This window comes from Salmo salar, chromosome ssa05 (assembly GCF_905237065.1).
Source record: "Salmo salar chromosome ssa05, Ssal_v3.1, whole genome shotgun sequence".
NCBI lineage: Eukaryota > Metazoa > Chordata > Actinopteri > Salmoniformes > Salmonidae > Salmo > Salmo salar.
The window spans coordinates 84,501,336-84,523,835 of record NC_059446.1 but is presented as its reverse complement, the minus strand read 5'-3'; the positions used below and the strand labels follow the sequence as shown (position 1 = coordinate 84,523,835).

General features: G+C 43.3%; 1 protein-coding gene across 1 annotated transcript in view; it reads left to right on the top strand.

Annotated features, from left to right (window-relative positions):
* LOC106596042 (kinesin-like protein KIF13A) overlaps nucleotides 1–22,500 on the top strand; it is a 298,962-nt gene that overhangs the window by 221,593 nt on the left and 54,869 nt on the right. The window contains 8 exon segments of the mRNA XM_045719221.1: nucleotides 9,246–9,471; nucleotides 9,609–9,771; nucleotides 9,990–10,133; nucleotides 11,310–11,465; nucleotides 13,387–13,551; nucleotides 19,888–20,064; nucleotides 22,018–22,169; nucleotides 22,388–22,500. The exon segment at nucleotides 22,388–22,500 is cut by the window's right edge and continues 20 nt beyond it. Coding sequence (XP_045575177.1) covers nucleotides 9,246–9,471; nucleotides 9,609–9,771; nucleotides 9,990–10,133; nucleotides 11,310–11,465; nucleotides 13,387–13,551; nucleotides 19,888–20,064; nucleotides 22,018–22,169; nucleotides 22,388–22,500 — 1,296 coding nt within the window.

Below are 22,500 nucleotides of genomic sequence, written 5' to 3'. Positions count from 1 at the left end.
CACACACCACTACACTACACACACCACTACACTACACTCACCACTACACTACACTACACACACCACTACACTACACACACCACTACACCACACACTACACACACCACTACACTACACACACCACCACACTACACACACCACTACACTACACACACCACTACACTACACACACCACTACACTACACACACCACTACACCACACACCACTACACTACACACACCACTACACTACACACACCACTACACCACACACACCACTACACTACACACACCACCACACTACACACACCACTACACTACACACACCACTACACCACACACACCACTACACTACACACACCACTACACCACACACACCACTACACCACACACACCACTACACTACACACATCACTACACCACACACACCACTACACTACACCACACACACCACTACACTACACACACCACTACACTACACACACCACTACACTACACACACCACTACACCACACACACCACTACACTACCACACACACCACTACACTACACACACCACTACACTACACACACCACTATACTACACACACACACACACACATACACACACATCACTATACTACACACACACCACTACACACACACACATCACTATACTACACACACACCACCTATTACACACTACACACACACACACATCACTATACTACACACACCACTACAATACACACACCACTACAATACACACACCACTACACAACACACATCACTATACTAAATACACACCACTACACTACACAACACACAACACTACAATACACACACAAACTACACTACACAACACACACCACTACAATACACACACAACTACACTACACACATCACTATACTAAATACACACCACTACACTACACAACACACAACACTACAATACACACACAACTACACTACACAACACACACCACTACAATACACACACCACTACACAACACACACTCACTATACTAAATACACACCACTACACTACACAACACACAACACTACAATACACACACAACTACACAACACACACCACTACAATACACACACAACTACACTACACAACACACACCACTACAATACACACACCACTACACTACACACACCACTACACTACACACATCACTACACTACACACATCACTATACTAAACACACACCACTACACAACACACATCACTATACTAAACACACCCTACACACACACACACATACACACAACATACACAACACACACCACTACAATACACACACAACTACTACACACATCACTATACTAAACACACACATCACTATACTAAACACACACTACACACATCACTATACTACACACACACTACACACACATCACTATACTACACACACACTACACACACACATCACTATACTCACACACACACTACACAACACACATCACTATACTACACACACACCACTACACTACACTCACACACACACCACTACACTACACAACACTATACAAAACACACACACATCACTATACTACACACACACCACTACACTACACACACACCACTACACTACACAACACACATCACTATACTAAACACACACACATCACTATACTACACACACACATCACTATACTACACACACACTCACTATACTACACACACACATCACTATACTACATACACACATCACTATACACACACACACTACACAACACACATCACTATACTACACACACACTACACACACACATCACTATGCTAAACACACAGCACTACACACACACCACTACACTACACAACACACATCACTATACTAAACACACACCACCACACACACACAACTACAATACACACACCACTACACTACACACACACACCAGTACATGCACCACTATACTAAACACACCACTACACAACACAAACCACTACACAACACAAACCACTACACACACACACCACTACACTACACACACACACCACTACACTACACACATCACTACACTAAACTCACCACTACACACAAACACCACTACACTACACACCACTATACTACATTACACTACACACACCACCACACACACACCACTACACTACACACACCACTACACTACATTACACTACACACATCACCACACACACACACACCACTACACTACACACACCACTACACTACACACACCACTACACTACACACACCACTACACTACACACACCACTACACTACACACACCACTACACTCACACTACACCACTACACACACTACACACCACCCTACACTACACTACACACACCACTACACTACACTACACACACCACTACACTACACACACCACTACACTACACACACCACTACACTACACACACCACTACACTACACACACCACTACACTACACTACACACACCACTACACTACACACACCACTACACTACATACACCACTACACTACACACACCACTACACTACACACACCACTACACTACACAACACACACCACTACAATACACACACAACTACACTACACAACACACACCACTACAATACACACACCACTACACTACACACACCACTACACTACACACATCACTATACTAAACACACACCACTACACTACACACATCACTATACTAAACACACCCTACACTACACACATCACTATACTACACACACACTACACAACACACACCACTACAATACACACACAACTACACTACACACATCACTATACTAAACACACACATCACTATACTAAACACACACTACACACACATCACTATACTACACACACACTACACACACATCACTATACTACACACACACTACACACACACATCACTATACTACACACACACTACACAACACACATCACTATACTACACACACACCACTACACTACACTACACACACACCACTACACTACACAACACACATCACTATACTAAACACACACACATCACTATACTAAACACACACATCACTATACTAAACACACACATCACTATACTAAACACACACTACACACACATCACTATACTACACACACACTACACACACATCACTATACTACACACACACCACTACACTACACTACACACACACCACTACACTACACACACACATCACTATACTACACACACACTACACAACACACATCACTATACTACACACACACACACATCACTATACTACACACACACTACACAACACACATCACTATACTACACACACACTACACACACACATCACTTTGCTAAACACACAGCACTACACACACACCACTACACTACACAACACACATCACTATACTAAACACACACCACCACACACACACACAACTACAATACACACACCACTACACTACACACACACACCAGTACATGCACCACTATACTAAACACACCACTACACAACACAAACCACTACACAACACAAACCACTACACACACACACCACTACACTACACACACACACACCACTACACTACACACATCACTACACTAAACTCACCACTACACACAAACACCACTACACTACACACCACTATACACTACACTACACACATCACTACACACACACACACCACTACACTACACACACACACTACACACATCACTACACACACAAACATCACACCACACCACTATACACACACACCACTACACTACACACACACACCACTACACTACACACACACCACTACACTAAACTCACCACTACACACACACACCACTACACACGCACACCACTACACTACACACACCACTACACTACACACACACACCACTACACTACACACATCACTACACTAAACTCACCACTACACACACACACCACTATACTACTCTACACTACACTACACACATTTTAGGATACTACAGGGGTCTCTTTTACAGCTTAAACTTGTTTAAAACGCTAAGAAAACAAATGTCATGTTTTTTTATAGGTCTAAACTCTCAGTTAGAAACACTTTTGTAATCACTAACTTGGATGGTACTCAAATCAAACAGGTCTCTGCATATAAATACTTAGGGGTATGGTTAGATGATAGGTTATCTTTTAAAAAACATGTTACTGAATTGGGAAAAAACCTCAAATTCAAGATAGGGTTCCTTTACAGAAACAGGGCTTGTCTGTCCTCCGTAAATAGAAAACAAATTGTGCAGGCTACTTTTATGTCCGTTTTAGATGATGGTGATATTATCTATATGCATCGGCAAACACATTAAAACCACTGGATGCTATTTACCATTGTGCACTCAGGTTTATCACGGGTGATAGTTACAAAACTCATCACTGTATCCTATATCAACATGTGGGTTGGGCCTCTCTATCTGTGAGGCGAGAGCAACATGCTCTCTTGTTTATTTATAAAGCACTTCTTTTAAAACTACCTCCATATATATCATCATTCATTTCCACTAGATATACTAATTTTAAAACCAGATCACAGATGTGGATTACATTAGAGACTCCTACGGTCTCCACAGAGTTGGGTAGGACTGCCTTCAGTTCCTTTGTACCTTATTTATGGAACAAACTGCAGATCCAACTTAAGTTAGACACTCTGGTGTCCCTTGCCCATTTTAAACATGTTATGGAAGATCAATATGATGTTGTCTGTGATTGTTTCTGTTGAATTGTGTCTTTGTTTTGTATGTTTGAAATGTTCTTGTCTGTATGTCTAGAACTGTACATGTCAACATGTTTACACAGGGCACAGCCGTAACAGAGATCCAGGTCTCAGTCTGTTTTCCCTGTTAAAATAAAAATAAAGATTTAACTACACACACACACACACCACTACACTACAAATCAAATCAAATGTATTTATATAGCCCTTCTTACATCAGCTGATATCACAAAGTGCTGTACAGAAACCCAGCCTAAAACCCCAAACAGCAAGCAATGCAGGTGTAGAAGCACGGTGGCTAGGAAAAACTCCCTAGAAAGGCCAAAACTTAGGAAGAAACCTAGAGAGGAACCAGGCTATGAGGGGTGGCCAGTCCTCTTCTGGCTGTGCCGGGTGGAGATTATAACAGCACATGGCCTAGATGTTCAAATGTTCATAAATGACCAGCATTGTCAAATAATAATAATCATAGTAGTTGTCGAGGGTGTAACAAGTCAGTAACACAAGAGTAAGTGTCAGTTGGCTTTTTCATAGCTGATCTTTGAGAGTATCTCTACCGCTCCTGCTGTCTCTAGAGAGTTGAAAACAGCAGGTCTGGGACAGGTAGCACGTCCGGTGAATAGGTCAGGGTTCCATCAGGTCTGGGACAACATGTCTGGGACAGGTAGCACGTCCGGTGAACAGGTCAGGGTTCCATAGCTGCAGGCAGAACAGTTGGAACTGGAGCAGCAGCACGGCCAGGTGAACTGGGGACAGCAAGGAGTCATCAAGCCAGGTAGTCCTGAGGCATGGTCCTAGGGCTCAGGTCCTCCGAGAGAGAGAAAGAAAGAAAGAGAAAGAGAGAATTAGAGAGAGCATATTTAAATTCACACAGGACACCGGAAAAGACAAGAGAAATACTCCAGATGTGACAGACTGACCCTAGCCCCCCGACACGTAAACTACTGCAGCATAAATACTGGAGGCTGAGACAGGAGGGGTCAGGAGACACTGTGGCCCCATCCGATGAAACCCCCGGACAAGGCCAAACAGGTAGGATATAACCCCACCCACTTTGCCAAAGCACAGCCCCCACACCACTAGAGGGATGTCTCCAACCACCAACTTACCATCCTGAGACAAGGCTGAGTATAGCCCACAAAGATCTCCGCCACGGCACAACCCAAGGGGGGCGCCAACCCAGACAGGAAGACCACGTCAGTGACTCAACCCACTCAAGTGACGCACCCCTCCCAGGGACGGCATGGAAGAACACCAGTAAGCCAGCGACTCAGCCCCTGTAATAGGGGTAGAGGCAGAGAATCCCAGTGGAAAGAGGGGAAACCGGCCAGGCAGAGACAGCAAGGGCGGTTCGTTGCTCCAGCCTTTCCGTTCACCTTCACACCCCTGGGCCAGACTACACTTAATCATAGGACCTACTGAAGAGATATGTCTTCAGTAAAGACTTAAAGGTTGAGACTGAGTCTGCGTCTCTCACATGGGTAGGCAGACTATTCCATAAAAATGGAGCTCTATAGGAGAAAGCCCTGCCTCCAGCCGTTTGCTTAGAAATTCTAGGAACAATTAGGAGGCCTGCGTCTTGTGACCGTAGCGTACGTGTAGGTATGTACAGCAAGACCAAATCGGAAAGATAGGTAGGAGCAAGCCCATGTAATGCTTTGTAGGTTAGCAGTAAAACCTTGAAATCAGCCCTTGCCTTAACAGGAAGCCAGTGTAGGGAGGCTAGCACTGGAGTAATATGATCAAATTTTTTGGTTCTAGTCAGGATTCTAGCAGCCGTATTTAGCACTAACTGAAGTTTATTTAGTGCTTTATCCGGGTAGCCGGAAAGTAGAGCATTGCAGTAGTCCAACCTAGAAGTAACAAAGGCATGGATTAATTTTTCTGCGTCATTTTTGGACAGAAAGTTTCTGATTTTTGCAATGTTACGTAGATGGAAAAAAAGCTGTCCTTGAAACAGTCTTGATATGTTCTTCAAAAGAGAGATCAGGGTTCAGAGTAACGCCGAGGTCCTTCACAGTTTTATTTGAGACGACTGTACAACCATCCAGATTAATTGTCAGATTCAACAGAAGATCTCTTTGTTTCTTGGGACCTAGAACAAGCATCTCTGTTTTGTCCGAGTTTAAGAGGAGAAAGTTTGCAGCCATCCACTTCCTTATGTCTGAGACACAGGCTTCTAGCGAGGGCAATTTTGGGGCTTCACCATGTTTCATTGAAATGTACAGCTGTGTGTCATCCGCATAGCAGTGAAATTTAACATTATGTTTTCGAATGACATCACCAATAGGTAAAATATATAGTGAAAACAATAGTGGTCCTAAGACGGAACCTTGAGGAACACCGAAATTTACAGTTGATTTGTCAGAGGACAAACCATTCACAGAGACAAACTGATATCTTTCCGACAGATAAGACCTAAACCAGGCCAGAACTTGTCCATGTAGACCAATTTGGGTTTCCAATCTCTCCAAAAGAATGTGGTGATCGATGGTATCAAAAACAGCACTAAGATCTAGGAGCACGAGGACAGACGCAGAACCTCGGTCTGACATCATTAAAAGGTAATTTACCACCTTCACAAGTGCAGTCTCAGTGCTATGATGGGGTCTAAAACCAGACTGAAGCGTTTCATGTACATTGTTTGTCTTCAGGAAGGCAGTGAGTTGCTGCGCAACAGCTTTTTCAAACATTTTTGAGAGGAATGGAAGATTCGATATAGGCCGATAGTTTTTTATAATATCTGGGTCAAGGTTTGGCTTTTTCAAGAGAGGCTTTATTACTGCCACTTTTAGTGAGTTTGGTACACATCCTGTGAATAGAGAGCCGTTTATTATGTTCAACATAGGAGGGCCAAGCACAGGAAGCAGCTCTTTCAGTAGTTTAGTTGGAATAAGGTCCAGTATGCAGCTTGAAGGTTTAGAGGCCATGATTATTTTCATCATTGTGTCAAGAGATATAGTACTAAAACACTTTAGTATCTCCCTTGATCCTAGGTCCTGGCAGAGTTGTGCAGACTCAGGACAACTGAGCTTTGAAGGAATACGCAGATTTAAAAAGGAGTCTGTAATTTGCTTTCTAATGATCATGATCTTTTCCTCAAAGAAGTTCATAAATGTATTACTGCTGAAGTGAAAGCCATCCTCTCTTGGGGAATGCTGATTTTTAGTTATCTTTGCGACAGTATCAAAAAGAAATGTACGATTGTTCTTATTTTCCTCAATTAAGTTGGAAAAATAGGATGATCGAGCAGCAGTGAGGTCTCTTCGATACTGCACGGTACTGTCTTTCCAAGCTAGTCGGAAGACTTCCAGTTTGGTGTGGCGCCATTTCCGTTCCAATTTTCTAGATGCTGGCTTCAGAGCTCGTGTATTTTCTGTTTACCAGGGAGCTAGTTTCTTATGACAAATGTTTTTCATTTTTAGGGGTGCAACTGCATCTAGGGTATTGCGCAAGGTTAAATTGAGTTCCTCAGTTAGGTGGTTAACTGATTTTTGTCCTCTGACGTCCTTGGGTAGGCGGAGGGAGTCTGGAAGGGCATCAAGGAATCTTTGGGTTGTCTGAGAATTAATAGCACGACTTTTAATGCTCCTTGGTTGGGGTCTGAGCAGATTATTTGTTGCAATTGCGAACGTAATAAAATGGTGGTCCGATAGTCCAGGATTATGAGGAAAAACATTAAGATGTACAACATTTATTCCATGGGACAAAACTAGGTCCAGAGTATGACTGTGGCAGTGAGTAGGTCCAGAGACATGTTGGACAAAACCCACTGAGTCAATGATCACTACACACATCACTACACACACACACCACTACACTACACACATCACTACACACACACCACACCACACCACTACACTCACCACTACACTCACACCTAGTAAAGACCATCTGGTACAGACCATCTGGTACAGACCATCTGATACAGACCATCTGGTACAGACCATCTGGTACAGACCATCTGGTACAGACCATCTGTTACAGACCATCTGATACATGTACTTAAAGTATAAGTCAGTGAAACACAGATTGACTTTTAAGAGTCTGGAACTTCTCTGTCTCCTGTCTCTCCTATTGGTCCAGGTGTTGGAGAAGCAGTATGTATTAACAGTATGGTATCTCTCCTATAGATCCCATGCAGAACGTGGTCCAGGTGTTAGAGAAGCAGTATGTATTAACAGTATGGTATCTCTCCTATAGATCCCATGCAGAACGTGGTCCAGGTGTTAGAGAAGCAGTATGTATTAACAGTATGGTATCTCTCCTATAGATCCCATGCAGAACGTGGTCCAGGTGTTAGAGAAGCAGTATGTATTAACAGTATGGTATCTCTCCTATAGATCCCATGCAGAACGTGGTCCAGGTGTTAGAGAAGCAGTATGTATTAACAGTATGGTATCTCTCCTATAGATCCCATGCAGAACGTGGTCCAGGTGTTAGAGAAGCAGTATGTATTAACAGTATGCTATCTCTCCTATAGATCCCATGCAGAACGTGGTCCAGGTGTTAGAGAAGCAGTATGTATTAACAGTATGGTATCTCTCCTATAGATCCCATGCAGAACGTGGTCCAGGTGTTAGAGAAGCAGTATGTATTAACAGTATGGTATCTCTCCTATAGATCCCATGCAGAACGTGGTCCAGGTGTTAGAGAAGCAGTACCTGGAGGAGAAGCGCACGGCGCTGGAGGAACAGAGGATGATGTACGAGAGAGAGCTGGAGTCACTACGGCAACAGCTGTCTCCTGAGAGGACCAATCAGCACCAGCGATCCAGCAGCGACCGCCTCACCTTCCCCACACACACACCATCACACCACAGCAAGATACGCCCCTGGACTGAGGAGAGGTGAAGGGAATACCCACACACACACACACACACACACACACACACACACACACACGCAATGAAGTTGTAAGCAACCTGTTTGGATCACAGTCACAGGTGTGAATGGTCTCTCTGTATTTCCTGTGTGTGTGTTTCAGGGACGAGCTGTTTCGACAGAGTCTGTCCAGGCTGAAGGAGCAGGTTGTGAAGGCAAACACCCTGGTGAGAGAGGCCAACTTCCTGGCAAAGGAGATGAACAAACTGACTGACTACCAGGTCACCCTCCAGATCCCTGCAGCTAACCTCAGTGCCAACCGCAAGGTGACCAACCTCTGCATGCACTTCTACACACACACACACACGTTATCAGTGATGTGTCATGTTTAGTCATCTACATAGTGTACAATGAGAAAAAGCTGAAGGAACGGTCTGATTGTGTTGTATCATTAATATGATAACGTGTACACAGAAATACTGTCATTTGTAGAAGTTTGTTCAGTACATTATAGCACCTTGAGAGTCAGTGTGTCTTGGTTCAGCGTGGAGCCATAGTGAGTGAACCAGCCATCCAGGTGAGGTGGAAAGGCAAGGAGACACAGGTTTGGACCATCGACAAGCTGGAGAACAAACTAGTGGACATGAGAGACCACTACAGAGACTGGAAGGAGGGAGCTGAGGACACGGTGAGAGGAAGGGGAGAGGAGGAACGGGGAGGAGGAGATGAGAGAGAGGGATGATGAGAGGGGGAGATAGAGAGAGGAGGGGAGGAAAGAGAGGGATGGTGAGAGGGGAGATGGGGAGGGATGGTGAGAGGGGGAGATAGAGAGAGTAGGGGAGAAGAGAGGAGGGGAGGAAAGAGGGATGATGAGAGGGGGAGATAGAGAGAGTAGGGGAGAAGAGAGGAGGGGAGGAAAGAGGGATGATGAGAGAGTAGGGGAGAAGAGAGGAGGGATAGAGGGGAGGAGAGAGGGGGGGATAGAGGGGAGGAGAGAGAGGGGAGATAGAGGGGAGGAGAGAGAGGGGAGAGAGAGGGGGGATAGAGGGGAGGAGAGAGAGGGGAGATAGAGAGGGGGGATAGAGGGGAGGAGAGAGAGGGGAGATAGAGGGGAGGAGATAGAGGGGAGATAGAGGGGAGGAGGGGGATAGAGGGGAGGAGAGAGATAGAGGGGAGGAGAGAGGGGAGATAGAGGGGGAGGAGGGGGGATAGAGGGGAGGAGAGAGAGAGAGGGGGAGGAGAGAGAGGGGAGATAGAGGGGAGGAGGGGGGATAGAGGGGAGGAGAGAGATAGAGGGGAGGAGAGAGGGGAGATAGAGGGGAGGAGGGGGATAGAGGGGAGGAGAGAGAGAGAGGGGAGATAGAGGGGAGGAGGGGGGATAGAGGGGAGGAGAGAGATAGAGGGGAGGAGAGAGAGGGGAGATAGAGAGGGGGATAGAGGGGAGGAGAGAGAGGGGAGATAGAGGGGAGATAGAGGGGAGGAGGGGGGATAGAGGGGAGGAGAGAGATAGAGGGGAGGAGAGAGGGGAGATAGAGGGGAGGAGGGGGGATAGAGGGGAGGAGAGAGAGAGGGGAGGAGAGAGAGGGGAGATAGAGGGGAGGAGAGAGAGAGAGGGGAGGAGAGAGATAGAGGGGAGGAGAGAGATAGAGGGGAGGAGAGAGGGGAGATAGAGGGGAGGAGGGGGGATAGAGGGGAGGAGAGAGAGAGAGGGGAGGAGAGAGAGGGGAGGGTTAGAAGGGATAATGTTCCGAGGGGAGACACTGCTGGAAGTGATTGTGGGAGTGAAAGTATTGTTTCTCAGTGATGAAGATGATAATTGGATGATGGGTGAAGTTTTCAGGTGTGTGTTTGTATCATGTATCAGAATACCAAGCTGAACAACCACAAGCAGCACAGTGAGTCCTTCTATGAAGCTCAGGAGAACCACAACCTGATAGGAGTGGCCAACGTCTTTCTGGAGTGTCTTTTCCATGATATCAGACTACAGTACGCTGTTCCTATCATCAGCCAGCAGGGGGAGGTGAGAGAACAACACACACCACAGGAGGTTGGTGGCACCTTCATTGGGGAGGACAGGCTCGTGCTAATGGCTGGAGTGGAATCAGTGGAATGGTATCAAATACATGGTTTCCATTTGATTCGTTCCGGCCATTATTATGAGCCGTCCTCCCTTCAACAGCCTCCTGTGACACACACACTCAGAGGAATGCACACACACACACACACACACACACACACACACACACACACACACACACACACACACACACACACACACACACACACACACACACACACACACACAGAGGAATGCACACACACACACACACACACACACACACACACACTCAGAGGAATGCACACACACAGACACACACACACACACACACACACACACACACACACACACACATACACAGACATCTCACTTAAGGAGGTTTAGTAATGATTAACGATGGTAATGATACAGTGGGATTGTGTAGTTATCAGCTACATGGAAGTTCTTCAGTTCCTTGCTGGGTTGGCAGGTAGCATAGCGCCGGGTTTCCCAAACTGGGTCCTGGGGCCCCACTGGGTACACGTTGTGGTTTCACCCTAGCACTACACAGCTGATTCAAATCATCCTAGTCGGAGGATGAGTTGGTTATTTGAATCAGCTGTGTAATGCTGGAGGGCAGGACTGAGTTTGGGAAACCCTGGTCTAGTGATTAAGAGGGTAGGGCAAGTAACCGAAAGGTTGCTGGTTCGAATCCCCGAGCTGACTAGGTGAAAAATCTGTCACTGTGCTGTTGAGCAAGATACTCAACCCTAATTGGTCCTGTAAGTCTCTGGATCAGAGTCTGTTAAGTTACTAAAGAAATGTGATTGGTCCTGTAAGTCTCTGGATAAGAGTCTGTTAAGTTACTAAAGAAATGTGATTGGTCCTGTAAGTCTCTGGATAAGAGTCTGTTAAGTTACTAAAGAAATGTGATTGGTCCTGTAAGTCTCTGGATAAGAGTCTGTTAAGTTACTAAAGAAATGTGATTGGTCCTGTAAGTCTCTGGATAAGAGTCTGTTAAGTTACTAAAGAAATGTGATTGGTCCTGTAAGTCTCTGGATAAGAGTCTGTTAAGTTACTAAAGAAATGTGATTGGTCCTGTAAGTCTCTGGATAAGAGTCTGTTAAGTTACTAAAGAAATGTGATTGGTCCTGTAAGTCTCTGGATAAGAGTCTGTTAAGTTACTAAAGAAATGTGATTGCTTGTTCTCAATATGTATCTGACCACATGCTGCTACCAGGATATTGAAATGGCTTCTGGGGAACTTGGTGTTAATCTGTCTGTACTCTGGACCTGTTTAGGTCTGTACTGAGGTGTGTTGATGTGCTGGGTCTGTACCTCCTTCTCTGTCAGTACTCTGGACCTGTTTAGGTCTGTACTGAGGTGTGTTGATGTGCTGGGTCTGTACCTCCTTCTCTGTCTGTACTCTGGACCTGTTTAGGTCTGTACTGAGGTGTGTTGATGTGCTGGGTCTGTACCTCCTTCTCTGTCTGTACTCTGGACCTGTTTAGGTCTGTACTGAGGTGTGTTGATGTGGTCTGTACCTCCTTCTCTGTCTGTACTCTGGACCTGTTTAGGTCTGTACTGAGGTGTGTTGATGTGCTGGGTCTGTACCTCCTTCTCTGTCTGTACTCTGGACCTGTTTAGGTCTGTACTGAGGTGTGTTGATGTGCTGGGTCTGTACCTCCTTCTCTGTCTGTACTCTGGACCTGTTTAGGTCTGTACTGAGGTGTGTTGATGTGCTGGGTCTGTACCTCCTTCTCTGTCTGTACTCTGGACCTGTTTAGGTCTGTACTGAGGTGTGTTGATGTGGTCTGTACCTCCTTCTCTGTCTGTACTCTGGACCTGTTTAGGTCTGTACTGAGGTGTGTTGATGTGGTCTGTACCCCCTGGTGTGTGACAGGTAGCCGGCAGGCTCCACGTAGAGCTGGTGCGTGTCGGCGGGGCGGTGCCGGAGCGGCTGGAGGGAGGAGATGACTCATCAGAGAACTCCAGCGAGAGCAGCATCTACGATGTCATGGACAGTCAGGGAGAGATGGTCCACATGGCCAGGAGACTCACCTGCAGGGTACGTCTCATACACTAGTACTGTCTGTCTGGGTCCTGGAGGGTTGCTGCCATCACTGTCCTCTGTTCTAACTCCTCACTATATAGAACTGTTCTCTGTTCTAACTCCTCACTATATAGAACTGTCCTCTGTTCTAACTCCTCACTATATACAACTGTTCTCTGTTCTAACTCCTCACTATATAGAACTGTTCTCTGTTCTAACTCCTCACTATATAGAACTGTTCTCTGTTCTAACTCCTCACTATATAGAACTGTTCTCTGTTCTAACTCCTCACTATATAGAACTGTTCTCTGTTCTAACTCCTCACTATATAGAACTGTTCTCTGTTCTAACTCCTCACTATATAGAACTGTTCTCTGTTCTAACTCCTCACTATATAGAACTGTTCTCTGTTCTAACTCCTCACTATATAGAACTGTTCTCTGTTCTAACTCCTCACTATATAGAACTGTTCTCTGTTCTAACTCCTCACTATATAGAACTGTTCTCTGTTCTAACTCCTCACTATATAGAACTGTTCTCTGTTCTAACTCCTCACTATATAGAACTGTTCTCTGTTCTAACTCCTCACTATATAGAACTGTTCTCTGTTCTAACTCCTCACTATATAGAACTGTCCTCTGTTCTAACTCCTCACTATATAGAACTGTTCTCTGTTCTAACTCCTCACTATATAGAACTGTCCTCTGTTCTAACTCCTCACTATATAGAACTGTTCTCTGTTCTAACTCCTCACTATATAGAACTGTTCTCTGTTCTAACTCCTCACTATATAGAACTGTTCTCTGTTCTAACTCCTCACTATATAGAACTGTTCTCTGTTCTAACTCCTCACTATATAGAACTGTTCTCTGTTCTAACTCCTCACTATATAGAACTGTTCTCTGTTCTAACTCCTCACTATATAGAACTGTTCTCTGTTCTAACTCCTCACTATATAGAACTGTTCTCTGTTCTAACTCCTCACTATATAGAACTGTTCTCTGTTCTAACTCCTCACTATATAGAACTGTTCTCTGTTCTAACTCCTCACTATATAGAACTGTTCTCTGTTCTAACTCCTCACTATATAGAACTGTTCTCTGTTCTAACTCCTCACTATATAGAACTGTTCTCTGTTCTAACTCCTCACTATATAGAACTGTTCTCTGTTCTAACTCCTCACTATATAGAACTGTTCTCTGTTCTAACTCCTCACTATATAGAACTGTTCTCTGTTCTAACTCCTCACTATATAGAACTGTTCTCTGTTCTAACTCCTCACTATATAGAACTGTTCTCTGTTCTAACTCCTCACTATATAGAACTGTTCTCTGTTCTAACTCCTCACTATATAGAACTGTTCTCTGTTCTAACTCCTCACTATATAGAACTGTTCTCTGTTCTAACTCCTCACTATATAGAACTGTTCTCTGTTCTAACTCCTCACTATATAGAACTGTTCTCTGTTCTAACTCCCTCACTATATAGAACTGTTCTCTGTTCTAACTCCTCACTATATAGAACTGTTCTCTGTTCTAACTCCTCACTATATAGAACTGTTCTCTGTTCTAACTCCTCACTATATAGAACTGTTCTCTGTTCTAACTCCTCACTATATAGAACTGTTCTCTGTTCTAACTCCTCACTATATAGAACTGTTCTCTGTTCTAACTCCTCACTATATAGAACTGTTCTCTGTTCTAACTCCTCACTATATAGAACTGTTCTCTGTTCTAACTCCTCACTATATAGAACTGTTCTCTGTTCTAACTCCTCACTATATAGAACTGTTCTCTGTTCTAACTCCTCACTATATAGAACTGTTCTCTGTTCTAACTCCTCACTATATAGAACTGTTCTCTGTTCTAACTCCTCACTATATAGAACTGTTCTCTGTTCTAACTCCTCACTATATAGAACTGTTCTCTGTTCTAACTCCTCACTATATAGAACTGTTCTCTGTTCTAACTCCTCACTATATAGAACTGTTCTCTGTTCTAACTCCTCACTATAAGAACTGTTCTCTGTTCTAACTCCTCACTATATAGAACTGTTCTCTGTTCTAACTCCTCACTATATAGAACTGTTCTCTGTTCTAACTCCTCACTATATAGAACTGTTCTCTGTTCTAACTCCTCACTATATAGAACTGTTCTCTGTTCTAACTCCCTCACTATATAGAACTGTTCTCTGTTCTAACTCCTCACTATATAGAACTGTTCTCTGTTCTAACTCCTCACTATATAGAACTGTTCTCTGTTCTAACTCCTCACTATATAGAACTGTTCTCTGTTCTAACTCCTCACTATATAGAACTGTTCTCTGTTCTAACTCCTCACTATATAGAACTGTTCTCTGTTCTAACTCCTCACTATATAGAACTGTTCTCTGTTCTAACTCCCTCACTATATAGAACTGTTCTCTGTTCTAACTCCTCACTATATAGAACTGTTCTCTGTTCTAACTCCTCACTATATAGAACTGTTCTCTGTTCTAACTCCTCACTATATAGAACTGTTCTCTGTTCTAACTCCTCACTATATAGAACTGTCCTCTGTTCTAACTCCTCACTATATAGAACTGTCCTCTGTTCTAACTCCTCACTATATAGAACTGTTCTCTGTTCTAACTCCTCACTATATAGAACTGTCCTCTGTTCTAACTCCTCACTATATAGAACTGTTCTCTGTTCTAACTCCTCACTATATAGAACTGTTCTCTGTTCTAACTCCTCACTATATAGAACTGTTCTCTGTTCTAACTCCTCACTATATAGAACTGTTCTCTGTTCTAACTCCTCACTATATAGAACTGTTCTCTGTTCTAACTCCTCACTATATAGAACTGTTCTCTGTTCTAACTCCTCACTATATAGAACTGTTCTCTGTTCTAACTCCTCACTATATAGAACTGTTCTCTGTTCTAACTCCTCACTATATAGAACTGTTCTCTGTTCTAACTCCTCACTATATAGAACTGTTCTCTGTTCTAACTCCTCACTATATAGAACTGTTCTCTGTTCTAACTCCTCACTATATAGAACTGTTCTCTGTTCTAACTCCTCACTATATAGAACTGTTCTCTGTTCTAACTCCTCACTATATAGAACTGTTCTCTGTTCTAACTCCTCACTATATAGAACTGTTCTCTGTTCTAACTCCTCACTATATAGAACTGTTCTCTGTTCTAACTCCTCACTATATAGAACTGTTCTCTGTTCTAACTCCTCACTATATAGAACTGTTCTCTGTTCTAACTCCTCACTATATAGAACTGTTCTCTGTTCTAACTCCTCACTATATAGAACTGTTCTCTGTTCTAACTCCTCACTATATAGAACTGTTCTCTGTTCTAACTCCTCACTATATAGAACTGTTCTCTGTTCTAACTCCTCACTATATAGAACTGTTCTCTGTTCTAACTCCTCACTATATAGAACTGTCCTCTGTTCTAACTCCTCACTATATAGAACTGTTCTCTGTTCTAACTCCTCACTATATAGAACTGTTCTCTGTTCTAACTCCTCACTATATAGAACTGTTCTCTGTTCTAACTCCTCACTATATAGAACTGTTCTCTGTTCTAAGTCCTCACTATATAGAACTGTTCTCTGTTCTAACTCCTCAGTATGTAGAACTCCTCAGTATGTAGAACTCCTCAGTATGTAGAACTCCTCAGTATGTAGAACTCCTCAGTATGTAGAACTCTTCAGTATGTAGAACTCCTCAGTATGTAGAACTGTCCTCTGTTCTAACTCCTCAGTATGTAGAACTCCTCAGTATGTAGAACTCCTCAGTATGTAGAACTCCTCAGTATGTAGAACTCCTCAGTATATAGAACTCCTCAGTATGTAGAACTCCTCAGTATGTAGAACTGTCCTCTGTTCTAACTCCTCAGTATGTAGAACTCCTCAGTATGTAGAACTCCTCAGTATGTAGAACTCTTCAGTATGTAGAACTCCTCAGTATGTAGAACTCCTCAGTATATAGAACTCCTCAGTATGTAGAACTCCTCAGTATGTAGAACTCCTCTGTATATAGAACTCCTCAGTATGTAGAACTCCTCTGTATATAGAACTCTTCAGTATGTAGAACTCCTCAGTATGTAGAACTCCTCAGTATGTAGAACTGTCCTCTGTTCTAACTCCTCAGTATGTAGAACTCCTCAGTATGTAGAACTCTTCAGTATGTAGAACTCCTCAGTATATAGAACTCCTCAGTATGTAGAACTCCTCAGTATGTAGAACTCCTCAGTATGTAGAACTGTCCTCTGTTCTAACTCCTCAGTATGTAGAACTCCTCAGTATGTAGAACTCCTCAGTATGTAGAACTCTTCAGTATGTAGAACTCCTCAGTATGTAGAACTGTCCTCTGTTCTAACTCCTCAGTATGTAGAACTCCTCAGTATATAGAACTCCTCAGTATGTAGAACTCCTCAGTATGTAGAACTCCTCTGTATATAGAACTCCTCAGTATGTAGAACTCCTCTGTATATAGAACTCTTCAGTATGTAGAACTCCTCAGTATGTAGAACTCCTCAGTATGTAGAACTCCTCAGTATGTAGAACTGTCCTCTGTTCTAACTCCTCAGTATGTAGAACTCCTCAGTATGTAGAACTCCTCAGTATGTAGAACTCCTCAGTATGTAGAACTCCTCAGTATGTAGAACTGTCCTCTGTTCTAACTCCTCGGTATGTAGAACTCCTCAGTATATAGAACTCCTCAGTATGTAGAACTCCTCAGTATGTAGAACTGTCCTCTGTTCTAACTCCTCAGTATGTAGAACTCCTCAGTATGTAGAACTCCTCAGTATGTGGAACTCCTCAGTATGTAGAACTCCTCAGTATGTAGAACTGTCCTCTGTTCTAACTCCTCAGTATATAGAACTCCTCAGTATGTAGAACTCCTCAGTATGTAGAACTCCTCAGTATATAGAACTCCTCAGTATGTGGAACTCCTCAGTATATAGAACTCCTCAGTATATAGAACTCCTCAGTATGTAGAACTCCTCAGTATGTGGAACTCCTCAGTATATAGAACTCCTCAGTATGTAGAACTGTCCTCTGTTCTAACTCCTCAGTATGTAGAACTCCTCAGCATATAGAACTCCTCAGTATGTAGAACTCCTCAGTATGTAGAACTCCTCAGTATGTAGAACTCCTCAGTATGTAGAACTCCTCAGTATGTAGAACTGTCCTCTGTTCTAACTCCTCAGTATATAGAACTCCTCAGTATGTAGAACTCCTCAGTATGTAGAACTCCTCAGTATGTAGAACTCCTCAGTATGTAGAACTGTCCTCTGTTCTAACTCCTCAGTATGTAGAACTCCTCAGTATGTGGAACTCCTCAGTATGTGGAACTCCTCAGTATGTAGAACTCCTCAGTATGTAGAACTCCTCAGTATGTTGAACTCCTCAGTATGTAGAACTCCTCAGTATATAGAACTGTCCTCTGTTCTAACTCCTCAGTATGTAGAACTCCTCAGTATGTAGAACTCCTCAGTATGTAGAACTCCTCAGTATGTAGAACTGTCCTCTGTTCTAACTCCTCAGTATGTAGAACTCCTCAGTATGTAGAACTCCTCAGTATGTAGAACTCCTCAGTATGTAGAACTGTCCTCTGTTCTAACTCCTCAGTATGTAGAACTCCTCAGTATGTAGAACTCCTCAGTATGTAGAACTCCTCAGTATGTAGAACTCCTCAGTATGTAGAACTGTCCTCTGTTCTAACTCCTCAGTATGTAGAACTCCTCAGTATGTAGAACTCTTCAGTATGTAGAACTCCTCAGTATGTAGAACTCCTCAGTATGTAGAACTCCTCAGTATATAGAACTGTCCTCTGTTCTAACTCCTCAGTATGCAGAACTCCTCAGTATATAGAACTCCTCAGTATGCAGAACTCCTCAGTATATAGAACTCCTCAGTATATAGAACTCCTCAGTATATAGAACTCCTCAGTATATAGAACTCCTCAGTATATAGAACTCCTCAGTATATAGAACTCCTCAGTATATAGAACTCCTCAGTATGCAGAACTCCTCAGTATATAGAACTCCTCAGTATATAGAACTCCTCAGTATATAGAACTCCTCAGTATGCAGAACTCCTCAGTATATAGAACTCCTCAGTATGCAGAACTCCTCAGTATATAGAACTCCTCAGTATATAGAACTCCTCAGTATATAGAACTCCTCAGTATATAGAACTCCTCAGTATATAGAACTCCTCAGTATATAGAACTCCTCAGTATGTGTCTGTGTGTCTTTCGGAGGATGTGGAATAAACAGGAGAACAGTGGATCTGTGTAGATTGGACAATAAGGTCATCTTCTTCATGGTGTTTTTCTACTACAGGTGCGTATCAGGGAGGCCACGGGGCTGCCTGTCAACCTGTCCAACTTCGTCTTCTGCCAGTACACCTTCTGGGAGGGGGCGGAGCCTACAGTGGCCCCGCCCATGGTCAGCCCAGACACGCCCACCACGCCCCGCACCCCCGACGCCCAGTTCACCGTCCGCTTCGACCACTGCAAGGTAGGGAACATAGTGTTACAACATTATGGGGACTTTACTCAAATTCCCACGTTTTCCAGAAATCCCTATTGGAGGAATCTGGATTTCCTCCTGATCCCGTCCTGATTTCAGGACTCTTCAACTGGGATTTCTGGAAAACCAATGAATTTTAGAAAAGTTATTTCACATCATCCTCTGTTGGCTGACACTGACGCTGAGGATTCTGGTTGGAATATGTGTGCGTCCCAAATGGCAGTCTGTTCCCTATATAGCTGACTACTTTAGACCAGGGCCCATATGTCACATTATTCTCATGTTTCTGCTCATTGTTGATGTTTGATATAGTGTCTCTGTGTGTAGGACTATGTGATCTGCTCATCGTTGATGTTTGATATAGTATCTCTGTGTGTAGGACTATGTGATCTGCTCATCGTTGATGTTTGATATAGTATCTCTGTGTGTAGGACTATGTGATCTGCTCATCGTTGATGTTTGATATAGTATCTCTGTGTGTAGGACTATGTGATCTGCTCATCGTTGATGTTTGATATAGTGTCTCTGTGTGTAGGACTATGTGATCTGCTCATCGTTGATGTTTGATATAGTATCTCTGTGTGTAGGACTATGTGATCTGCTCATCGTTGATGTTTGATATAGTATCTCTGTGTGTAGGACTATGTGATCTGCTCATCGTTGATGTTTGATATAGTATCTCTGTGTGTAGGACTATGTGATCTGCTCATCGTTGATGTTTGATATAGTGTCTCTGTGTGTAGGACTATGTGATCTGCTCATCGTTGATGTTTGATATAGTATCTCTGTGTGTAGGACTATGTGATCTGCTCATCGTTGATGTTTGATATAGTATCTCTGTGTGTAGGACTATGTGATCTGCTCATCGTTGATGTTTGATATAGTATCTCTGTGTGTAGGACTATGTGATCTGCTCATCGTTGATGTTTGATATAGTATCTCTGTGTGTAGGACTATGTGATCTGCTCATCGTTGATGTTTGATATAGTATCTCTGTGTGTAGGACTATGTGATCTGCTCATCGTTGATGTTTGATATAGTATCTCTGTGTGTAGGACTATGTGATCTGCTCATCGTTGATGTTTGATATAGTATCTCTGTGTGTAGGACTATGTGATCTGCTCATCGTTGATGTTTGATATAGTATCTCCGTGTGTAGGACTATGTGATCTGCTCATCGTTGATGTTTGATATAGTATCTCCGTGTGTAGGACTATGTGATCTGCTCATCGTTGATGTTTGATATAGTATCTCTGTGTGTAGGACTATGTGATCTGCTCATCGTTGATGTTTGATATAGTATCTCTGTGTGTAGGACTATGTGATCTGCTCATCGTTGATGTTTGATATAGTATCTCTGTGTGTAGGACTATGTGATCTGCTCATCGTTGATGTTTGATATAGTATCTCTGTGTGTAGGACTATGTGATCTGCTCATCGTTGATGTTTGATATAGTATCTCTGTGTGTAGGACTATGTGATCTGCTCATCGTTGATGTTTGATATAGTATCTCTGTGTGTAGGACTATGTGATCTGCTCATCGTTGATGTTTGATATAGTATCTCTGTGTGTAGGACTATGTGATCTGCTCATCGTTGATGTTTGATATAGTATCTCTGTGTGTAGGACTATGTGATCTGCTCATCGTTGATGTTTGATATAGTATCTCTGTGTGTAGGACTATGTGATCTGCTCATCGTTGATGTTTGATATAGTATCTCTGTGTGTAGGACTATGTGATCTGCTCATCGTTGATGTTTGATATAGTATCTCTGTGTGTAGGACTATGTGATCTGCTCATCGTTGATGTTTGATATAGTATCTCTGTGTGTAGGACTATGTGATCTGCTCATCGTTGATGTTTGATATAGTATCTCTGTCTGTAGGACTATGTGATCTGCTCATCGTTGATGTTTGATATAGTATATCTCTGTGTGTAGGACTATGTGATCCATGTGACAGAGGAGTTTTTAGAGTTCATCGCAGACGGGGCGCTGGCCATCGAGGTGTGGGGTCACCGCTGTGCCGGAAACGGACGCTCTCTCTGGGAGCTGGACGCACTGCTGGCCAAGACACGCACACTACGAGACAGGTACACACACAGTGTGTAGAGCACATGCATATGTGTATAATCTCAAGGATACATGAAGGCATGCACCACACACACACACACTCACCCGTCACATGCTTGTTGTGTGTAAGTAAGGGCTTGTAAGGAAGCATTTCACGGTAAGGTCTACACCTGCTGTATTCGGCACATGTGACTAATGAATGTGTGACAAATAAGTCCAATGTGATTTGTCCCTGCAGGTGGAGTGAGGTGTCTCGTCGTATTGAGCTGTGGGTTTCTATCCAGGAGCTGAATGAGCAGGGGGACTACTCTGATGTAGAGATGCAGCCTGGGAAGGACATCGGGACTGGAG